At 39.2% G+C, this 25,010-nt stretch overlaps 1 protein-coding gene across 1 annotated transcript in view; it reads right to left on the bottom strand.

Moving 5' to 3' along the window:
* The window catches only part of LOC145983826 (uncharacterized), a 53,861-nt gene extending 31,534 nt beyond the window's left edge, over positions 1-22,327 (bottom strand). Inside the window, exons 1-2 of the mRNA XM_083116872.1 lie at positions 22,031-22,327; positions 13,785-13,902 (exon numbers count right to left, since the gene is read on the bottom strand). Of these exons, the coding sequence (XP_082972998.1) occupies positions 13,785-13,902; positions 22,031-22,318 (406 nt within the window). The 5' untranslated portion in view covers positions 22,319-22,327. The remainder of the gene's footprint in view (positions 1-13,784; positions 13,903-22,030) is intronic.
* Between the last annotated feature and the right edge of the window lie 2,683 nt (positions 22,328-25,010).

Below are 25,010 nucleotides of genomic sequence, written 5' to 3'. Positions count from 1 at the left end.
TGAGGAAGGTGAAAGTACAAAGGCTGGAAGAATGAATGAAGTGCCTGCCAAGAGTTGGAAACACTGAACGGTGAATGAGGCAAACATGAATGGGCAGGGCACCTCGTCCACTGCCCAAAGATGGCTACGAATTTTGCGCTTTTCCATTGTGAGGGGATACCATCCCTTGCCTATGCTGTAAAGTTTTGGATCAGTCAGTGACGTCACGTCTCAGGGCAGAGCTGAGATTTGAATCTCTCCAACAGGATGCAGAAATATATTAGCCTCGCACAGGATGCACACCCTGTACGTCTGGTTGCAGCACGTAGGAGTGGAGGGAAAAAATAGTTATACGCGTATACCGATCGTCTCATCAGATGAACTTTTTATGTTAAAATTGTGTGGGGCAGTGCCCTTGCCCTTTATCTAGCATCACTGGACTAAATCAATCTTGGTTCATTGTCCAATATTCTAAGCATGTTCACAACAATTTGAACCCTTTTCAGCATGTGGCTTGATTTCCTGCAACAATAGATTGATTTGGTTTATTTTACTTTGCTTTTCTCCCACTTTTGGCTAATTGCAAAGGTGAGGATGATTGATGATGTGATGAAATTGATGAAGGGACACTCATAAAGAACTCCCATGCCCAGGCTGAGATTCAAACCCATGACCCCTGACATCGTAATGCAGTGTGCTAACCACTCTGCTACAGAGACCGGCTGCAACAATATAATTTTGTAGCCATTTAACCTTAACCTCTATTATGTGACATCATACACAGTTGACTCAGGAAGGTCCAATTGTTGACTATGGTCTCGGAGCAATTTTTTGTGGACTCTGAAATCAGGCCTGCCAGATTCTCTCCATTGCACAGTGATCCGGAATGCGAACAAAATCGGCAAAAATCAGGAGCTCACTATTTGACCCCTAAATCAATACAAATGTGTAAGATTAACAATACACTTGGATGACCAAAATCCATTTCCAGAAATAGATTAAATAATAACAAAAATAAGGATTATAATGATAGTAATAATAAATTTGAGAAGTATCGTTAAAATGAATTTATGCACAATAAATGTTTAAAGCGAGGAAAACAGACTTCCTATCAAATCACTTTCAAGATAAATGTATATAATAGGGATTAAAAAATATTTATTTACTAGTTCCGATATCTTTCCTTCTTCCTATAAATGTAATGTGGTGGTGAATGCAAGTTCCTTAGACATATTTTCCTGGCAAAGTTCTTCAGTTTATCGCCTATTATTTCTGTTGCTACTTTCTTCAAAACTGATAATCTGCTTTTGAGTTTCCATAGAGTGAAGAAAAACCAACAACAAACACCACATTCTTTAAAAAGTCAACTGAAATTATTTTAAAGAAAATTATCTTCTTTTCGGCAACAGTTTTCATATCATTAAAATACTTTGCTGCAGCACCGTGACACATCAACACTAAAATTCTTAACACAATCTTAAGCGATATTTTCAAAATTTATAGAATTTAACACGAATGAAACAAATGACTAATCTGATAATTTCCATCATCATCAGATTTTTCAGGAATAATGTTTCGCGGATTTCTATGACACACCATCACCATTAACCTGCAAGGACACGTGAATGGGTAAAAATGACCCAAAAGATTTTGAAATATTTCTTTCATCTTTACCAATGAGTGTGCCTGAGGCGATCCTTGTCAGTACCTTTTCAGTAAATGCTTTCGAATGTCATGACCTTGAATCGGCTATGAAGCTTCCTTAGTTCCCCTCACAGGACCGTAGAAACATCGCCTGTGTAAATTTCACCCCCACGTGCATTCCTGCATTTCAGCTTGGTAATTAAACATGATCTTTTCTCTCATTTTTATCAATTGTGAAATACAATACTGATGTTCAAAATTAATACAATTAGTTTAACCAATAAAGGTATTGTTAATCAAATGCTTTAATGTAATTACGTATAACTTGGATTTACGAAGTCATTTTGCTTCTGGGTAATATTTACACAGCCGGGTCTTTGTGGAAAATTTTAGGGAGGGTGTTGATGAAGGTTTTTGGGAGGTGTTGGGGTTGTTGGGAATGTTTGAATAGATTTCTGTTAGACTATATGTATCAAGCATCAGCTGATAGCGAAATCTGAGACGACTTATTCCCCTAGCATGCGCACACATGACCACATTTGATTCAGGGTTGCCAGGTGACCCATTAACAATGGAGCACACATTCACAAATAAGCTAAATTTGTCAAAAATAGCACAACTTTTCTCCTGTGCCATTTTCACAATACTTTAAAGTATCCTTTGCTTTAGAAATCATCGCAGGAAATAGCGGTGAAAGCTATATTAACTCAAGATAACTTTTGTACTTTCAAGTAAAAAATAAAAGCATTATATTTTATTATAATTCAAATATGTGTTATTTTTCTGTGCATTACTTTTAAAAGTTGAGAGTCTACCTAGCACAAATATATTGTTCGGCGAAAAAATAATTGCTACAACAAGTCTTAAAAATAAGTACAAAATATAGTTCGAAAATTCCATTTTCACGAACCGCCATTTGGGGTCCGAAAACAAGAACAAATAATCATTTAAGAAAAAAATGTATATGGCAGTTTCATGTCCCATTTAGTTGTTTACAGAAGTTGTCATATTTTATTCCCTTACCGAAAAGTCAAAATTTGTATATTTGCCGACTTTTCTGGCATTTTGGATCACTGTGCATTGTTTGATCTGATGCCCTTGGTCTACCTAATGTTTTTTTTCTGCACACTACCTGTCTCCTGGGACTACACAAACCATTGACAGATATTGTTCTTGTGCAGTGGATCCTGATATTGATACTGGTGTCTAAATTGCCTTTGCTCCAGAATTACAGATTTGTGGTCCACCAGCCATAGGACACAAGCAGCTTTTTCTTGTATGTTGTATATCTCACTGCAACACACAAATCCATGCTGCAACTTTCTACCTGGTAGTGTAGAATGCAGCTTTTGTAAGAGAGAGAATTTTTTTCTGAATGAAGTTCTGATGAAGTTTGGTCAACAGGACAGACAGTCACAACAGTCATAAATGTGACAACCTTCTGAATCAGCAGTGCTAGAATTTCTTTATTAGAATTAGAATTAGAATTTCTTTATTCATGGGCGAAGTTCAGCCTGTGGCTGCTCTACCACTTAACCCGCAAAATCTTCTACAATAAAACAGACAAAATACAATTACTACTATAACATACGAATTCCATTACATTTTCACTTCTAAATATTTCAGTAATTAACACACTAAAAGATAAAAAACAATTTTTCTCATTCACACACATCAAAATGTTCATCTTGGGTTCGAATCTGCTCATTTTTTGTTTTGATTTGATTTCAACGTAAGCATGCTGAATCTAGTCATGTGTACTGATGATTTGTCCTTGCTCATGTAGAAGTACTTTTGTTACTGCCCTTTTAAAGCTGTTATATGTCGCACACGAGGTAACATCTGGTGGCAGCGCATTCCAACAATATGCAGAAGCAGCTTTGAAGGATGACAGGAATATGGATTTTGAGAATCTGTCCAGATTAAGTTTCTTAGAGTGTCGAGTCGTGTAGTTGTGTATGTCGTGTCTAAATTGGAGTCTGTCGTATAAGTATGTGGGTGTTTTTGTTTGCAGAATTTTGAATATTGTGCAGGCCAGATGTAGTTTTCTGCGTCGTGTCATATTCAGCCAATTAACGTCATTTAAGTAAGGCAGTATGTGATCCCTTCGTTTCAAGCTAAATGCAAAACGTATACAAGAATTCTGTACTTTTTGTGCAATTTTAGCATTCTTTTTTGTTAAATTAACACCGTAAACAACGTCACAGTAATCGAAAATTGGAAGAACTAGAGCTTGCATAAGGCGCAATTTAACATCAGTCGAAAGTAAGTGCGATGATTTATAGAGTGATCTAAGTATACCATAAGCTTTTGAACTCTGAGACGTTACGTAGTTTTGCCAGTCAAGTTTCTCATTAAATATCACACCTAAGTTCTTAACAGTTGTGCAGTGTCGGACCCTCTCATCATTAATATTAATTGATAACCCATTTATTTGAATTTTATTTAAGGCAGCGCTAGAACCAATTAATGTAAAGCAGCATTTAGAGGGGTTGATTACAAGACCATTACGTTTACACCATTTATAAATAGCATGAAGGTCACGGTTCAGGAGACCAATTGCTGGTTTTGCATTTTTGGGGTCTACTGGCATCATCAGCTGCGTGTCATCTGCATAACAATGAGGTACACTGTGTCGTACATTTAGGGGTAGGTCGGCGGTGAAGAGGGAATAGAGAAAAGGGCCTAGAATACTTCCTTGCGCAACCCCTGAGGGTATCGTAAGGGGAGTCGATGTAGCTCCTGAGGGAAGCGTCACCGATTGCACTCGCCCAGTAAGGTAAGACTGGAACCATTTTATTGCTCCCGGCGAAAAACCGTAGTAACTCATTTTCGAAAGGAGTAGCTGATGAGATACAAGATTAAACGCCTTGGACAAGTCAAGCAACACCAAGACTACAGCCTTACTTTCGTTTAGTGTTTGTAAAATGTCGTCTGTTACTTTCATGAGCGCCGTTGCGGTGCTGTGGGAAGGTCGGAAACCAGACTGTACTGCAGGCAATATTTGATTTTTGGTAACAAAACTTTCTATCTGCTTGTACAGTGTCTCTCAAAAGTTTTAGGACAACGACATTTTAAACTAGGCAACCCAATTTACACAAGCCGTTGGTGGGTTGCGTGCAGAGTTAGGCTCAATTTCAGGGTTGCCACGTGCACAATAGATATTTATAAAATACGCGAAAGAAATATAAACAATTATTATTGTATAAAATTATTAAAAATATCACTATTATATCGCAAATGACAAAATTCTTTCTCAAAGAAAAAATAGGTTTTCTAGTATTTCATCGCTGATGAGTCTACAGTAAGGAAAAGAGGTGAGAGGAAACGAAAGGTTACAAAGGAGAGGAGAAAGAGAAAGCGAAAGGAGAAGAGGAAAAGTAGAGGAGAGAAGAAAGATAGGATAGACGAGGAGAGGAGATATAGTGAGGAGAATGGAAAAAGATTCGAGGAGAGATGAGGAAAAAATAACAAAGAAGAGAAAAGAGGAGGAAAACGAGAGGAGAGGAGGAGACGAGAAGAGGGAAATGGAGATAGAGTAAAGGAGAGAAGAACGAAAAAGAGATTGCAGTGGAGTCGGAAATCTAAGACAGGAAAGGAGATAAGAGGAGCGGAGAAGAGTGGGATGAAGATAAGATGCGAGAAAAGTAGGGAAGGCGATATGAGATCAAAGCAGAACAGATGGAGGGGAGAGAAGAAGGAGGAGGAACTGGAGAGAAGAGGTAGTTGCAGAAAATATCGTCTGAGCGTCAAGAATGGATGGATTGGTCAAATTATCGACATGAAACATTCAATAACATTTTGAAATGTATGGGAGAATATATTAGATCGGTGCGAAATGCCTTTTGGCTGAGTTCAGAGCAAATTAAAATCTTCCATGTAAGATCTTTGATTTTACCTGCGATTACACCACTAAACAAATGAACGTAATTTTTAATATTTATAAGAATTATTCAATTTTTCTCTACTTCTCGGTTCGTTGAAATTGAGATTTTGTAATTCAATATTTCCCCTCCCCCCATCGTTAATTCCAAACTGAATCATTCCGTTTCACACGGCGTGGACAATGAACACAATGGGATATGTCTAAAACTTACGAAAATTTTCTGCCACCGGAAGGGTTCGAACCTACGACCATCAGATTGACAATCCTGAACGTTAGCCACTACCCTAGAAGCTTTCGTTCCTTACACCAGGTATAAGAACCGCTACACCACGCCTTTACCTTCGAATGAAACAGCATTTTTTTAAAAAGTATTCTGTCCTTTTAATATTGTAAATGTCGTTTGGTATACGTGTAATTGAACTTTTACTTTAATTTTGATTTGCTTTCTTGTAGTATAACCGATATCTTCGAGAAATAATTTTCGAAGTAATTAAAAACGAGAATATTGGTAGTTGTGAAAATGCCAGTTATTTCTTCTAACTTATTATTGTGATTAGACATTACTAATGGAAAATATCTAGAGGCTTGAACATTACAGGACGATGTTCTTTTCCTGTGATACTGTAACAGACAAAATGCTTGTTTACTGATGCAAGTCTTGTGTCCAGAACAGTCTCATGAAATGTATTTGCTGTTGCTTAAGGTAACACGAAATAATTACACCGTGTGCGAACTACCAAATCTGTGCAACGTTATACGTAAACAGGCAGAAACTTTTATTCATAAAATCATGTCACATTTGACAGTATTAGTCAAGAGAGACTCGTGGGACACTGTGTTAAGGTGCTGGACTAAATCCTTCTAATTTTTCTTACTCGAAGAACAACAATTTCTAAGGAAGAGCAACAGTGGTGATCTTTCTTATTTCTTTTAAATGCTTACACTTTCCTTTAATTGAGTTAAAAATAAATAAGAATATTGCTTGTATTTCTGTCATTGACGTAGACCAGAGAGAAAGACAGACAGATATTACAAAATAGTTCAAATAGTGCGAGCGCCATTAAAAAGTCATGATAATTCTATGTTGCGTACTTAGAATTATTCATACAATAAAGAACATGTCTAATTGTGAGTTAACACAACAAAGAGACATTTTCGCATCACGATTGCAGTTCGAAAAAGTCGGGACAGGGATTGAAAGTAACGCACTGTCCTGACTAAATCGGTGAATCGGACGTCTGCTAGCCTTGCATCAATGATTATAAAACTAAAACTACCTAATATTGCAGCTTGAAGACTTTTGCGCAAGAAACAGATTCATTTATGCAAGAGCAAAATTGAAATTTTTACACATTTCAAAAATCGACGATGTTATTTTCGTATTTATTTATTTATAGGTTCACATTTAAATATTTTAGGGTTCGAGGGGGGAGCATGGCCCACATGGCCCCTCCCCTGGGTACTGACCTTACGTAGACAGTGGAAGAGAAATTTTGGAGAACCTTTCTATTAAATTTAGTATTTACATTCACCATATGCTCAGATAGATTAAACCGTTTATTGACAATCGTTAACTTTTCGTTTAATAGATAATATTTGGTTTTAGACGACGGGAGAACATTGGTCGAATTTCCTTTCTTGCTCTTTTGAGGGAATATATACTTCTACAATAGCAATCGCGTTCGGAAACCGTGAAAAAAATGACTTGGTTTTCTAAGGCAGACAAGCTTGGTAGTCTACAGTTGAGAGCTGAGAAGACTGCAAGGCTGAGGAATGCGAAACTGACCTGCCTGTTGTCGCCGTGTGCAGCCAGCTCGTCTTCCCTTCAGGGTGGCAGCGACATAAATAAAAAAGGCATGAACGAAAACGCATTGCAAATGAATGCAAAATATTACATAGTAACAAGTGAAAGCAATACTAATAATGGAATAAAACTTCACAAATCAAAGCAATCTGCTTCCAACGTGAATAAGAAAGTAAGGGTTTGTGCGTGCTTTTTGTGTATTTCCTAGCTCTTGTTAATGCTTCTTTCCTGGACATGGATCGATTAATTTTAACTTATGCAGGGTAGTACATTTTCTCCTTCGTTTGTATTTACATTTTGGTATGTAGCATCGCTTTTCTGCAACTTTCGGATTATGGAACATGAAGTTGTAATGTCTCGGCCCCATTGATTTATCCACCAACTACGCCCTAACACCCATGGGCGTCCGCAAGGGGGGGGCAAGAGGGGACCACGGCCCCCCTGAAAAATGAATGTGTACATAAAAATTATACAATTCACACATAATTTCATTTCAATCACAGTAATTTATGTTAATTATTATAAATTCGTTGAAGAAATATGATAATTTCAGACTGAAACAGTGTTTTTTGAGGGGGCATCACTATTTTAGATGAAAATATGTGTCCTTTGCCCCTCCCTGGAAAAAAAATACCTTGCTTGCCCCTCCCTGGAAAGAATCCTGCGGACGTCCATGCTAACACCCCACACAATTTTTATAAAAGGACAAATTTATGGTCATTTTGGCTCTAAGTATAACTTTTCACACACATAAACACAAACTTACACCCCTCAAATAAACAGAACAACTGAATAAACCTTTGCTCAACCCCCGAGTCGGCTTTCCCTCTTTTCGTTGCATGTTAATTCTATTGATAGTTAACCTTCAGCGACCCAGTTTACTAGATATAGTCTGCTCTATACATATACATTTACTTATACACACACGCCAGAACATTCATTCGATTTTTAAAACAAATTTATTTCCGAAAACACGGAAGAAGTGTGAATTCCTATGCCGTTGCTGGTCTTTGAGATGTCCCGTGGCTGACATCCGTGGAGGTTCAAGAATGGTTCCGAACTTTTCCGAACGCCAGACTGCACCTTACACTGTAAGTCCCGATTCCATTATCAGATTCTCACCCTTTCCTACAGGGACTTCTGCATCTCTGGCAACACTGAAAAATTGAACACCAAGTCGAAGCTTCCCTCCCTACACTACCTCCCCGTTCACCCCCGAACCTCACCCCGCACTGGCAGTCTTCTCAGCTCCCAACTGTAGCTTGCTCACGATCAAAGTGACTCACTCACGCTATTCAAGGCCGCTTCTTATCGCAAAACACTGTGCTTTGATGCACAGTGTCTGCACCCAGCACGTTACAAGTGACCAAAGTCGAATTTTAAAGAGGATCTGATGAATGGTAGATTTCATCAGAAGCGGCTAGGTAGGCACCAGCTCAACATGCAATAGTTAAGTGATAATTCCTGACAAACAAAAAACCGTATTGAATTATTATTTGGATAGTAATACGTGTATCCGCTCCTTTTTAACAATGTAAGCTCGAAGACAATCTGTATTCCATTTATTTATATTGGCAACTTGGTCAACCGGAGGTTATATTATCGCCTTCGATAATCGAATTGTCTGATCGATTATTTTTTGTTTACCCAGGAACATGCCCCATAGGAGATTTCCGAGACCGGGTTACGCTACTCACTCGTAGCTTCCTAATTTCTTCACGATGGTGGGTTGCTAGCGGTCCCATACACAGGCCGAGAACCTAGAGAGTGAGCATAGGCGGACTCGAATCCATGCCGTCCTGCAGTCGGAGTCCAAAGCACAGCTCCTTTGACCGCACGGTCACGGAGGAGGACTTTTCTTATTTTACCTTTGGCTAATCGCGACGATGAGGATGAATTATGAATAGAAAAATAAAGAAGGTCACGCACAAAGTAGAGGACGATCTTCAACCTCTTGGGATGACGAGTTCAAGCCCTAAATATGAGGATTTCAACCTTAGACGACCTCAATTTCAAAATTATAAACAAAATGCCTACTTACACTAAACTTCTCATCAAGGTCAAAATAGTTTGTAACTGTGAAACTACCCCTGAATACAAATTGACATTTTTTTCCATGTGAGTAAGAATTAAATTTGTGGCATACAGAGATAGATGATACCTTTTGAGAAACAATTAACTGTACCCTGTCCCAGCATCTCTGGAGCAAAGCCGCGCATAGCGGAAGAGAAGTGGGGAGAGGGGATCGAGTGGACAGAGCGAATCAGTGCACGCTGCTGGGAAGGCTAGTAACTGCAGTGGTTTTCCTCCCTCCACGTAATCCCATTCCTCTCACGTGTTCATCGCTGCTCAGATACTTTTTTTCGTTCACCTGCTCCAGAGATAAGTGGGACAGAGTGTAGTTCGCATACATGTAGCAAGTAAAGAAACTTATCCCAGAATGAAAATTCCACATAGTTTTAAAACGTTTGTTTAAGCAATGAATGACTGGAAACGGATCACACATAATTCCCTTGCCAAAATCTAGTGGTCGAAAATTAATTTCAAGACATTTCATATCTATTCACCATATTCCAAGTTATAAGGAACTATTTTGTAGATGTTCATGAAACTGTTATAAAATTACAAATAAAATATATTCACAAGCTTAGATATACTAATACGAAGAAAGAAATTCAGAGTTAAATTTCAAATGCATGTGTATAAAGTAATTCTAGAAGTACAGAGCTATATCTGAGTATTTAACTTCTTTTTTGCAGATAACGTTTACAATATTGAGGCGACAGAATAATTAGGAACTGTAGCTCCAAGTAAACAAAGGGCGTAGTGTATTGGTTAGAGTTCTTGAAAGCATTGCGGTCCCACGTTCGATCCTCCATACTAGATGTTCCTTAAAAAAGAATCCCTTCCATTAAACAAGAGCATGGTAACATTATTTGTAATAGCAGTATATAGTGGCTACATTGTTCTGCATATGAAATTTATAAAAAAAAAAAATTTAAAAAAATGAATTGACACACGTTCAACGGGTTATTTTTATATATAAGATCGTGAATTATGATACTCTAACGATAATTGTGTACTGCTTCAAAGACATTGACAAATATTAATGAAATAACTATTTATATGTGTGGCAATTCAGGACATGCTAATTTTACCCCTTTTCCCACTTGAGTTCAATGCAAGGATACCTCCGCAAATATCGAATGAAAAGTTCTCACCATGTGCAATTCTCCATTAAATGTTTTCGCCGAATCTTACTACTTTCGTTTTCTTTGTTACAAACAATACTTGTTTGCACGTTACATGCAGGAGAGTTACATCTACATTTCACATTGGTCAGCTCCTTCTACCTGGCTTAAGGAGCGACAGCTTCTAGGGTAGTGGCTAGCGTTCAGGATTGTCAATCTGATGGTCGTAGGTTCGAACCCTTCCGGTGGCAGAAAATTTTCGTAAGTTTTAGACATATCCCATTGTGTTCATTGTCCACGCCGTGTGAAACGGAATGATTCAGTTTGGAATTAACGATGGGGGGAGGGGAAATATTGAATTACAAAATCTCAATTTCAACGAACCGAGAAGTAGAGAAAAATTGAATAATTCTTATAAATATTAAAAATTACGTTCATTTGTTTAGTGGTGTAATCGCAGGTAAAATCAAAGATCTTACATGGAAGATTTTAATTTGCTCTGAACTCAGCCAAAAGGCATTTCGCACCGATCTAATATATTCTCCCATACATTTCAAAATGTTATTGAATGTTTCATGTCGATAATTTGACCAATCCATCCATTCTTGACGCTCAGACGATATTTTCTGCAACTACCTCTTCTCTCCAGTTCCTCCTCCTTCTTCTCTCCCCTCCATCTGTTCTGCTTTGATCTCATATCGCCTTCCCTACTTTTCTCGCATCTTATCTTCATCCCACTCTTCTCCGCTCCTCTTATCTCCTTTCCTGTCTTAGATTTCCGACTCCACTGCAATCTCTTTTTCGTTCTTCTCTCCTTTACTCTATCTCCACTTCCCTCTTCTCGTCTCCTCCTCTCCTCTCGTTTTCCTCCTCTCTTCTCTTCTTTGTTATTTTTTCCTCATCTCTCCTCGAATCTTTTTCCATTCTCCTCACTACATCTCCTCTCCTCGTCTATCCTATCTTTCTTCTCTCCTCTACTTTTCCTCTTCTCCTTTCGCTTTCTCTTTCTCCTCTCCTTTGTAACCTTTCGTTTCCTCTCACCTCTTTTCCTTACTGTAGACTCATCAGCGATGAAATACTAGAAAACCTATTTTTTTCTTTGAGAAAGAATTTTGTCATTTGCGATATAATAGTGATATTTTTAATAATTTTATACAATAATAATTGTTTATATTTCTTTCGCGTATTTTATAAATATCTATTGTGCACGTGGCAACCCTGAAATTGAGCCTAACTCTGCACGCAACCACCAACGGCTTGTGTAAATTGGGTTGCCTAGTTTAAAATGTCGTTGTCCTAAAACTTTTGAGAGACACTGTACATTGCTTTCTCGATAACTTTTGATAAGACAGGTAATTGGTCGTAAGTCGTTCATGTCGGTCACGTGTCGTTTCTTCGGCAAGGGCAGGATTCTAGCCTCCTTCCATGCAAGGGGTGTTCTTATGTAACGAGAAATTTATCAAGTGAGTAAGAGGTGAAAGAATGTGTGGAAGAATTAGCTTTATCATTTTTAGGTTTATGCCGTCTGTGCCACAGGAATTGGAACGGATTTTGGACACGAGTTGTGCAATTTCTACTTCTTTGACGGGTCGAAAGAAGAAAGTGTCGCCGTTTTCAGTAAATGTAGTTGTAAGGAAGCGTTCGCACTCTTTGAGGATGAGATCGGTTTCTTGGTTAGAGGGACTAGCGCTGTCAATAAAGTGAGTGTTTAACAGACGCGGATCATTTAAAAAGTGTGGGACACTCGGCTCCACCTTTCCGTAAATACCACATTTCTTTATCTCTTTCCACATTAATTTTGAATCATGGACGTTTCTATTGATGTGGAACGAGAGGTAGGCTTTCTTCTCCTGTCTTATAACCGACGTGGTGAAATTCCGCAGTTCTTTATAATAATCCCAATGTGACGGATTGTTCGTCAGTTTATATTTTCTGAGAGCATTATCTCTAAGTTTCATTAATAGTTTGGTATTGTCGGTTACCCACGGTACTTTTTTCTTGGCTATTCATGCAGTACGCATGCTTATCGAAAATAGTCTTAATACCATTATTAAGAAAGTTTACTTTTTTGTCAATACTCTCTAAGTGCTTAATATTGTCCCAGTGAAAATGTTTAGCGTCCGTTTCAAAACTCTCCATATCGAACGATGAGTAGTTTCTGTACGAAATTATTTTGAAACGTTTGTCGGGTTTCTCAAGAAGGACCGTGATGTAAGTCAAACAATGGTCTGAATTGCTGATCGGCACCGTTACGTCAGCGGAGTGTACAATGGATGGATCATCTACAATGATGACGTCCACTAATGTTTTAGAGGTTCTTGTGATTCTAGTGGGTTTACGAATGACTTGCGTCATGCCGAAAGTATCTACTATTGACTTGAGGAAAACTGTTTCTGGTTTATTAGGTGATAAATAATCGCTATTCATGTCACCGGCTACAATTAAATTATCCACAGTAGGAAACACGTGCGCAATGTAATCTTCAAGAACTGACAACCTAGTATAGGGGATATTTGGGGGTCTATATGCAGCAATTATGCCAAGTGATTTGTTATTTACTTTCAATGACGCACATAGTATTTCTATGTCCTCGCCGGGAGCAACATTTTCGCAGTCAAGCATCTGGGCAGGAATATCACTCTGATCTGTAAGGTCTGCAGATGTAATGGAGCCCCATGTGTGAGAAGAATAGCCTAAATATCTGCAGTTGTTCTAATTTGTTACCTCAATCGCCAACTCGTGGCACTGCCTGCAGGCCATGCATTACATGTGCAGAAACTGTTTGAGTTTCTGAACCTAACAAAACAACTTTCAAGGTATACTGTGTAACGCATCTTTCACAATAAGCTCATCAAACCCCATCATTCTCGGAAACCCTGTATGGTAGGATATGGAATCAAGGATATTGAAATTCACTTAACCTTCAGAAACCCCTTGATCATAAGGTGCAGTAACTTTCACCATTTGTTTGTTTGCTTGAATTGTTGTTTTAAGTCCACTTTATGCACAGAAAGGCCAGTCGGGGATCCGAACCACTGTGCAATGTGCCTCCAATGGATATTGAACTCGGGACCCCTTGATTACAAGGCGACAACATCATCACTACACCATTGGGGATGCTCATTCATCATTAGCGCCCTTGGAAGAGCAAAATTGGATATATACGTATACTTTACATTAAGTTCTGTGATTACATATCACTTTACAAACATAGTAGTACCTTACCAAGAAAAACTAATAAAGTCTTGATCATTGAAAAGTAGAGAACCAAAACACATACGTGGAGTCTTGCCCAGCCACTGGTAGTAACTGTTTACTAAATGCAATGATGTCCATGTAGCTCCTGGAGAATTCCCCAATAAATTAGAAAGGCAGATTTTCCAGTCATTCGTCTGAAACTGTGCATAATAGAATAAGACCAACATGTATACAATTCACAATCCAGAAACATTTATGATAATAGAAAACACAAGTTTAACATTATGTTTTTAAGAATGTTATCTTTTTTTCACAAAATTTAAGACCTGAACTGCTCAATATCCACAAAAATTTGGTATAGTATAAAATGAAGCTCATATAACCATTGAAAAATAAATTTAAAAAAAAAAGTTAAATCCTCCCCTGTCCTTTGCACCACAGCATGAAGGCATGAAGGCCGGCGCTAGAATTGATCTCCAGGGGGGGGGGGGGGGGTCTTTGTAAACCAAGTTCATTTTTTAAAACATTAACAGTATTAAATGAAGGTAAATTATGTGCGTGTGTGTAAATGTGTGTGGAGAGGGGTCATTAAGTTATAACAAAAAAATATAAATATACAAATACTACATTTTTCTACATATTTTAAAACATCTCTTCAAGTGTTAATTGATTACTTCTGAAATCATCCCTTGCACGCTCCATACTACTTTATATAATTCAGATATTTATATCACACAAAATAATGCACAATATTCAATCACAGTGCCTACAGTACCTTCCACCCCCAGCTGAAGCAATGCAACTCCCCTTCGTTCCCAAAACTTGGGAGCAGTTGACCTTGGATGCAAATGCGAAGGAAATTTGCATGATAACAGTCACAGATTTCTGTTTAAACGGAGATCAAAACAGGGACGTACAGATAAGGAAGCTCACTTATGAGCTACGGGCCTGGTGTGGAGTTAGGGCCTCACACTTTCTTGACCACGACCAAAGGTGGGGGTGGTGTGATCAGGCTGGCCTCATTTTCCTCCAGGTACCCACTATATATGATGCTGGGTGGGTGCCAGAACTGCTTGAACAGGTGGAAAAAATCGCAGTTCTCCCCCACCGGGGATCGAACTCGGGGTCTCTTGCATGGTAGTCAGACACCCTAATGACAGCTACCGCAGCTTTTGGAAAATATAGTAAAACAAAAAGACAAAAAGATCAGATGCCATGTCTTTATGCTTACTAATATCATAAAATAAATTGAAAAATTCACTATGATGTTTAAGCTGCTCTTAGAACTAAAACAATCGTCTAGGACCTGGTAATGAAAATCAACTTTGTACCATTTCTGTGGATCTTCAACAGGTTCATCATACTGAAACTGCTTCTTCTTTCGATTTCGGCCCTGTACAGTGTTTCCTATCTTTGGATCGTCTATATCTGAATTCTATGCCAATTCTCTCTCATCAACCGGGACTCACAGGTCGCCGCCCCCCAATGCCTCCACGAGTGGAGGGAGGGAGGCCCTGCCAGGTTGCCAAGTGACGTCTAAGAAACTTTGAAATTTTTCATCATTCCTGCTTTTTTCAAAGCGCTGATATGTTTTCAAGAAATCATCTAACACATCATAGATTAATGTTTTGAAGACATTTGCTTATTACATTATGTGGAGTAAAAAGTCATACCAGATAACTAGTGAGCAAAGGAATGTAAAGCCACGCAACTGGTTTGCATAACACTGAGCCTCATGTGCGACCATTCAGACAGTTTATTGTCGCCACTTATTTGAAGGAGCGCATCATAGACCTCTTCCACTTGATATCTGAACGGAGTTAAGGCATCGAATCTGCTTTCCCACCTTGTGGCACTTAGTGATTTTAAGTGAGGCTACTGATATGTTCCTTCAGAATGGTAGGTTGGCATATGTTAACTTCCAAGTTATATAATATAATATTATAACTTTCAAGTTTTCAGTAGGCTTATTTTTTCTTCTCTTCAAATTTTGCTGGGTAACATGGTCCCCCCCCCCATTCCACCTGTCCTGATACTATATTTAAATAATGTTTTAAAAAATGTAATTTCAATTTACTGCATCTTCAATTTTACAATTTGCTTATAGGCCTCCCCGATGGTGTCTTGGGTTCGATACCCGGTGGAGGCACATAGTGTTTCAGATCTCACTTTAAACTGTAGGTCCAGTCCCGATTAGCCTTACTGTGCTTAAAGTGGACTTAAAACACCAACTCAATCAATCAATCAATTTGCTTATATTCTGGAACCAAAAATAAGAATGTCCAACATATGAGTTTTAGGAATTGTAGCTTTCCTGGCAACGTGATTCAAACAAGTGTTACAAAAGTACGTTACCACCTTCATTCTCTAGCCATCAACAAGATTCTACAATGCACCAGCCATTCCTTGGTAAAAGAAAGGATCCACTAGACACATCAGCAGCTGGACCGTCTAGACCGCTCCCTACTTTCACTACACCTTGAATCTCCTCACAGATTTCACCTTCTGACTGGGAATGGGTAGATGCCATGACATCAAGCCAAGCAGAACGACTCCAATTGAAGCTGACCACCAAAGAAACCAAGAAGTTCGCAAAACTACAGACTTCAAGACCCAGTATACCAGAACTGGATACGAACAAAGTCATCATCAACCTTACCAACAAGCAACTGGATGAGGCCCAAACTTCCATATTGAAGAAGGGGCTGAATTTTGCTCCGACACCAAAAGCCTTACCCACCGAGGACATCATTTCCAGAATAGAATGAGCTGTTATGCACCTGCCTTTAGACGCCAAAGAAGAAATCTGCCATGAAGTCAACTGGACCCTCAGGAGAGTGGTACCAAAATCCAACATCACCAGAGCCGAAAGAACAGCCCTGAAATCACTCCGTTCCAACCCAGACATCACGATTCTACCAGCGGACAAAGGGAATGCGACAGTGCTACTACCTACGGCAGCCTACCAGGAGAAGATAACTGAACTTCTAAGTGACCACGCATACAGAGAACTAACCAGGGACCCCACCGCATCAGTGGAGCTGAAAACAAACTGCCATCTCAAGAAATCCAGCTTAACTGATGACATCAGCAAACACCTGAAAACCCATGGCAGCCAGCCTCCCAGCTTATATGGCCTAGCAAAAATACACAAAGCAGGGGTCCCCTTGAGACCCATTGTAAGTGCTATACCCAGTCCTACCTACCACCTTGCCAAATACCTCACATCCCTGCTTCAACCTCTAGTCAGAATATGTGGACATCATGTTAATAACTCAACTGAATTCATCCAGGAACTGAAGAAACTCAAGGTTTCCAAAAGCGACATTCTCGTTAGCTTCGACATTGTTTCCTTGTTTACAAGAGTTCCGGTGAAAGACACATTGGAACTTCTGAGGAGCCACTTTCCACCGGCCATAGTAGACCTCTTTCGCCACATGCTCACTTTAACATATTTCCCTTACAACGGGAAACATTATGAACAAACTGATGGAGTGGCCGTGGGTTCACCACTTTCACCAGCCATAGCGAATTTCTACATGTAGCATTTTGAACACGAAGTCCTGAAGCATGCACCTCATCCGCCATCCTGCTTCTACAGACATGTGGATGACACATTTGTTGTTCGGCCTAATGGACGACCGGCATTACATAGTTTCCTTGAATTCCTTAACAACCACCATTCAAACATCAAGTTTACTATGGAGATAGAAGAAGATAGCTGCCTCCCTTTCCTGGACATCCTAATCTGCCACAAACCAGATGGAACACTCGAGCAGTGGCGCAACCACAGCGGGGGGGGGGGGGGGGCATTGCCCCCCCAACCTTGATCAGAAATGAGTTCTAAGGGGGCAAGGGGGGGGAGGCAAACATTGATGGCCAATGTACCTGCAGGGGGCAATTACTGCCCAGAACTTCAAATTTGATGCAAATAAAAATACTTTTCACAAAATTTTCTTGCTTACTTGCAATGCCTACTTTTCTTAGTTCAGAACCATAGCTAAGGGATGGCGGGAGATGGCCCTGGGCACCAAATGATCTAAATGAAAAAAAGTTGTAAAATTTATTGATTGATTTGTGTTTTTTAAGTCTACTTTATGCACAGAAAGGCTACAGAAAGGCTACTTGAGACTGGGCCTATAGCTTAAAGTGGATTCCGAACCACTATGTGCCTCCACCGGGTATCAAACCCGGAACCCCTTGATCACAAGGCAACGATGTTACCACTACACCATCGGGGAGGCACAAAAGTTGTAAATGATACAAGGCCATGGTGTTCCGTGAAATTATTTGCACCCTATTAAATTAATATTGATTTCAGCCTGCAAAACAATTGGATCCAAAAATTTTCTTGTTCGCTTTGCTCGCAATTTATGTGTCTTCGCTGTAATGCATTGTAAATCACCAGACAGAGGAATATGACTTGTCTTAATTGATTTTGTTTTAAATGCATGAACAATTGTTTGGAGGAAAGTGAGCTTGCACATTTGAGAGACAATTTATGTAATTTTTGCTGTTGGTTTATTGTGAGATGGATGAATTGGTTGTATAATGTATTTAAATAATATATGCTGTATATAACATTTATTAAAGAAACTTTGAATACGCACACAATTTAGTGTCCACGTCACTCCACATTTCATATATGTGAAACATATATCATAGACCAATGTATAAGGTTATACATTGGTCTATGCATATATTGTGCATGAAAGTTATGTTAATGTGAAAAAGAATTATGTTTGAAATGCATTTATCAAGCATTTTCTGTCTTTCAAAAATAGTTTATGTGCTTGTTTTCCATTATGAATGTGAAATTGAACGTGTTTAAAAAATAATTCAAATCGTTTGTTCGAACACAAATGCACCAACTTATACCCCTTTTTGCGTAATTTACAAGGATAATAATGTCTTTGATACTACCACTACTAATAGTAATAATAATAATGTTGGTCCTGGGTTCGAATCCCAGCCTGGGCATGGATATTTGGGAGTATCCATTCATCATTTTCATCATGCCATCACTCATCCCCATCTTCATTAGCCAAAAGTGGCACAAGAAGCGAAGTAAAATAAAGCAAATCAATAATAATAATAATGTTATAACAACATTACTAATATTAACATTATTTTTATTAACATTATTATTATTGGTACGTTTATCCTGGTACTTGCCCCCCCCCCCCAAACAAAAATTCGTGGTTGCGCCTCTGCACTCGGTCAAGGTGTATACAGAAAGCCCATGCACACCGACCTCTACCTTAATGCCCATAGTTTCCACCACAAGGCTCAACGTCTTGCAGTTCTCAACACACTAGCCCACAGAGCAGTAACCATTTCGGACAAAGATAACCTACATTCAGAACTCAACCATCTTAGAACCATGCTACAACAGAATGGATACATTATGAGTGACATCAACAGGGCAATCAACAAGGCAGTGACATCTCAGCGGAAACCCTGGACACCAGTGTGGTCCTTAGAAGGGCCGATTCTTCACCACCCAGACCAGCCGAACATGGTGATGTGGTCCCTTCACCACACAGTCCCCCTTCCTAGTAGCAACACAGGAGAACGTCACACTACAACAGTTTTACCTTTTATTGGGCACACCTCTGGGAAATTAAGTAGAATTCTTGCAAGACACATAGTCAAGACCATCCACAGACCACCACTCAAGACCAAGGCTCTTCTCTGCTCAGTCAAGGATAACCTGGAGCTACGGATTCCAGGAGTATACTGTATTCCTTGCGAGTGTGGAACACCATACATAGGCCAAACAGGACGCACCATTGAACAAAGACGCAACATCAAATTATTCCAACCTGAAAAGTCAGGATTGCAGAACACAGCATCACAGAGGGACACAGGGTTTTATTTGCTGACATCAAAATAATAGCTAAATGTGCCGATTACTGGGACCGACTGGTAAAAGAAGCCATAGCCACATCATGGAAAAGCACAAATCTCAACAGGGACGTGGGACTCCAGCTCAGTCATGCCTGGAATTCACTCCTCCGTAAAAGCAGAGCTGCAGCCAATAAGAACAACAGGATCGAGAGCGAGCCAATAAGAAGACAGAATCCTAATTGCGCACCATAATTGTCATATATTTAACCCTACAGTGGTCTCCATTTCTATATTCCCTGATGATGAGAGCAATGTATGCGCTCGTAACGTTGGAAGCCAACATAGACTTAACCTGCCTGGTAACCTGAGAACACTGAGAATATGAGTTTTATTTGAATCCTTTAATTTCAATAATATTTATTGCATACCTTTTACACATGCACAAATTGTGAATTTTGGCATATTAGATCAGGATTTGCAATTAACAACTTGTCAAATAATTATTTATTATATATTATTATTATAATTTGTTACTTGTCTCTTCCTTTACCCATTAAAAGAAATTATACCATTGCATCTGTGGCCATGCAGTCTAAGGCTCCAGCTACAGGACACGTGCAGCTTTGAGTCTCCTGGGGAAGCAACAATGTTCCTCCTGAGATTTTGGCCTGTGTATGGGACTGGTGGAAACCCACCATCGTGAAGAAATTGGGGAGCTACAAATGAGTAGAGTAACCTACAACAATGACGGGGGTTAGTCGTGCTGACCACACGTCACCCCATAACTGGTTGGATGATCTTCCATCTTGGGGGAGTGAGTAAGTCAGACCAGGTGGGAGAGACCAGCTGTCGGTAGGTAGGTCTGGGCCCTCATTGGGCTATTAATCACCACAATGACACTGAAACGTAATTTTGTGTGTCATTCTACATTAAAACCAGAAAATGGTAAATTTGCCACCACATCTTTCAATTGTTACCAAATTTGGAGAATTTGTTGTTGCATTGAAATTTATTTTCATTCTACCCAGATGGAATGATATGATTCCTGTAAATGGGTTTTTTAGGATGGGAGCAACAAAAATTGTTCTCGACACACACACTATGAAAGCAAAAAACATATACAGTGTGTCTGGGCTAAAGGTACCCAAAAATAATTCATCGTAATAAGATTGATTTGGTTTAATTTACTTCTCATTTTGGCCACTTCTGGCCCAAGATTTGTTGTGCCACACTTTCAAGGTTACATCAGCAGTCATGCATGTTGATGGATTCATTAGGTTTATTTTACATTGCATCTCTGCCATTTTTGGCTAATCGCGAAGATCAGAATAAGTGATGAAATTGATGAAGGGACACTTACAAAGAACATCCATACCCAGAACAGTTTGAACCCGGGACCCCTTGGCATTGTAGCACTCTGTGCTAACCACTCCATGGGCACCAGCTAGCAGTCATGTATGTGTACAAATGGCACAAGAGCAGCTATTGCCTTGCCTAGAATGTAGACACCACAGCGGTAGTTTAGAGCAGGTTTGGATGGAGCTCAATTAAAAACTGAGTGTATCAGAGTAAAATTCGCAATATTGACCATTTGAAGCAGTTGCTCTCATAATGCCTCAGGTGCTAGAATCACTCTGAAGAGAGCTCAAGTATTATTTTGACATCTGTCGAGCTACAAAAGATGTCCCCGGGGGTCCCAGATTTGAATCCTGGCCTCTGCATGGATGTTCTCAGCAAGTGTCTTTCAATTAATTTCATCATATCACCACTCGTCTTCATCTTCACAATTGACCAAAAGTGGCAGAGATGCAAAATAATATACAGTTATTTTAAGTGGTTTTTATTTTATTTTTCATGCAAAATATTTTATTCTTCTTTACTTTTCATCCTGTTTCCCTGACTAGTCACGTATGGTTGTGTGTGGGTTTATCTTGGCATGAGAAAGTTCTGGGAAACCAGGACAAAACATCGCAAGAAAAGTAAAAATAAAAACCACTTAAAAAATAACTGTACATTATTTTGCATCTATAAAAAATGGCTATGCAAAACTTTAAGAACAACATAGATAGTGGCAGAAATATGAAACCATCAAACTTGGCATGTTGCCTTGTACAGTCATGGACACTTCTGGGTTGTAATGATTCCACTGAAAGTTAATGGGATTGTTACAATCCAGAACGACTTCTGTAAACAAATATTTTACTAAACCTTACAGTTGCTGAGATGGATACTTTTAGCCCAGACACACTGCATTAATAATTAATAACGCCCCCTCCCCATGGTGGAGTGGTTAGCACATCCCGCTACGATGACAGGGGTCTGGATTCGAATCCCAGCCTGGGCATGGATGTTTGTGAGTGTCCATTCATCAATTTCATCATATCATCACTCATCCCCATCTTCACAAATTTGGCAAAAGTGGCACAAAAGCAAAGTAAAATAAAGCAAATCAATCAATTAATAATATTAATAACTTACCTTATCAATAATAGAATTATCCAACAGGTACCCTCCTTGCCTGCTACATGCATCACGTGCCTCCTGCCATGTCAGTTCTTCAAGAATCGTGTGTGGAATATCCCCATGGCAAGTTGCTTGAGTGTCAGGAAGATGAATACAACACAGAAGCAAAATTAACAAGAACATGATAAGTTTCATATGCTGAAACATTATACTATCAAAAAGACACCAAACTGTTTGAAGAAGAAATTTCCTTGATATCTTACTAATGATGTTCAAACACAAATCAAGGAAAGACTCAAGCATCCATGGAAGTTTATTTGTTGTGTGTTTGTGAAACAAAGGTTATCTCAACCTTGTACCACTTCCACAGGAAGTGGGCCAGGCATCCTGTTTGCTCATTTCTTAAATCAGACTGTTTCCTGGTTACATAGAAAGCATCTTTTATCAGCTATATGCAAACCCTAACACAATGTATCTTACTATTTTATTTTAAATACAAGAAAACATGCACAGAACAAAATGAATTTTTTTCACACTAGGCAATCTTAATAGATATAATAAAAACACTGCCATGTTTTACTGAGATTGAGTTTTTGTTTTTAGTCCACTTTATGGACAGATAGGCTAATTAGGACTGGACCTACAGTTTAAAATGAGATCCAAACCACTATGTGCTCCACCAGGTAACGAACCCAGGATCCCTTGATTCCAACGTGATCGTTAGCCATGCTCTACACACACTGTTTATGATGGTAAAGCATTCCCCTGCACATTATAACATGTCATGAAGGCACATGGGGCAATGTGGAGGTAGGAGCCCCACACATTCACGGTCTTGGCCATTGTGGAGGTGGTGATCACCACCATGTTCCAGCTGCCTTTACCTCCCCCCTGCAGATACCCATTTTATTAGAGGATGGGTCTCGGAACCACTTTATGCAGTGTGTGGAATAATTCCCACCTGGGAATTGAACCTGGGTCCCCCACATGTCAGTTAGATGCCCTTTACCAACTGGACCACCACAGATCTTCTATTCAGAAAGCCAAAAAATTTAATTTTACATGTCTATCAAGTTAATCAAAATTCTGTAATTGGTTGAGAATAAAACTCAAAATTTGATTTAATGCTAATATGTTCCAATACACAATTTATGCCTACTGGCCCCTGTGGTGAAGTGGTTAGCACATCAAACTACTACGATGCTAGGAGTCCCGTGTTTGAATCCCGGCCTGGGCATGGGTGTTTGTGAGTGTCCATTCATTATGTCATCACATCACTCATCCCCACCTTCGTATATTAGCCAAAAGTGGCACAAAAAGCGAAGTAAAATAAATTAAATCACTCAAACAATTTATGCCATAAAATTAGTGCAAAAGAAAATTATAAATATTGAGCTTTTACTTATATCATCTATGTAATAAAGACATGTAAAGGTAGGGTTAATGGTCTTAAGATAGATACTTTTGTTACAATACATAAAATACATTGTTTTACAATAAAGTGTGCAATCTGGAGAATTTTCGTACTTATGGAAGCATTGACACTTTACAATTTCTAACCTAAAGGCGGCCACGGTGGCTCAGTCGGTAACACATCTGACTACCATGCTAAACGTTCCGGGTTCGATCCCCGGCCGGTTCAAATCTGGGAACTTTTCTAACGGTGGAAGCGGCCCCGGCACCCACCCAGTGTCGAATAACATGGGTACCTGGGGGGAAACCCTGGGGGGTAAAGGCAGCCAGGGGCGTGATGCTGATCACATCACCCCCACTCACGACCGGATCAAGAAAGTGTGGGGCGTTACCCCCACACCCCCTATACGCCTTCATGGAGTGGTGCTATGCACAGGGGAACCTTTTACCTTTACCTAACCTAAAGCTCCTTTCTGACAGCCAACATAAATGAAAGGGCATTAATATCTGTAAGATTGCAACTAAAGGGTATATAACTGTATATTTCAATAATGTCATGAATGTGCTAAATTTCTCCAGACTCTACAGGAACTCTTCCACTTATCTGTAAATAAAAAATAACAAAAGTGAACATATCCATATTTGTTTTCTTTTCTGTCAATGTCAAGTTGTATACTTTGTTTTGATTGATTTATTTGGTTTATTTACGTCACTTTTCTGCCAATTTTGGCTAATCGCGAAGATGAGGATGAGCGATGTTCTGATAAAATTGGTGAAGGGAAACTCCCAAAGAACACCTATGCTCAGACTGGGATTTGAATCTGGGACCCCTAGCATTGTTGCACGCTGTGCTAACCACCCTGCCAATGGAAATCACCATGATTAGGGCAAGAAATAATAATGAAGTGAACACTAGGACAAACACTAACATCTATGGCTTGTTCAAAGCTGCTGATTTTTCCACATATTGTGTTCACTGCTGCACTATGATGACTGGTTAGTTGTACTGTACATCAATACAGTTTACTAAGCTTCCATGAATCAAGTATAGCAAATGCTTAGAAAAACAGGCTTTATAAAACAAAATGATGAGTAAATTAATACTTTAAAAAATGTACACAACCTGCACTACACAATTAATTACAATTGCAATTAAGACAGTTTGAATTACTGAAATGCTGATTGTGGATTCACAAAGACTTAAACCTGACACCCCAATGGCATTCTGTACCCAGGTTTAAAATCCACTGTTGCCATCAATGAACCCTGATAGTGTAGAGACTTTCAAGGAGTACTGGCTGCAATTCATAGTGGAAACAAATTGTACAGAGGTTCAGATCCCATAAACTGTGGGTCCAGTCTGAATTAGCCCTACTGAGCAGAAAGTGGACTTGAAACAAGCTTGGACAAACTTTGTTTGCCAATAATTTAGTAAATACAATGCAGTTCTCCCCCCCCCCCCCACATAATACACCTGCCATCTTACAATCTTACCATCATTGAAGCTTACAAAGGACTTACAGCTGCAGAAATGACATTTATCAGCATACATCGAATACATTACTCCATCTCTCCAGTTTCT

This window comes from Lepisma saccharinum, chromosome 2 (assembly GCF_977018435.1).
Source record: "Lepisma saccharinum chromosome 2, izLepSacc3.1, whole genome shotgun sequence".
NCBI classification, from domain to species: Eukaryota; Metazoa; Arthropoda; class Insecta; order Zygentoma; family Lepismatidae; genus Lepisma; species Lepisma saccharinum.
Note: the sequence above shows the minus strand (reverse complement) of the source record. Positions and strands in the feature narration are given on the sequence as shown.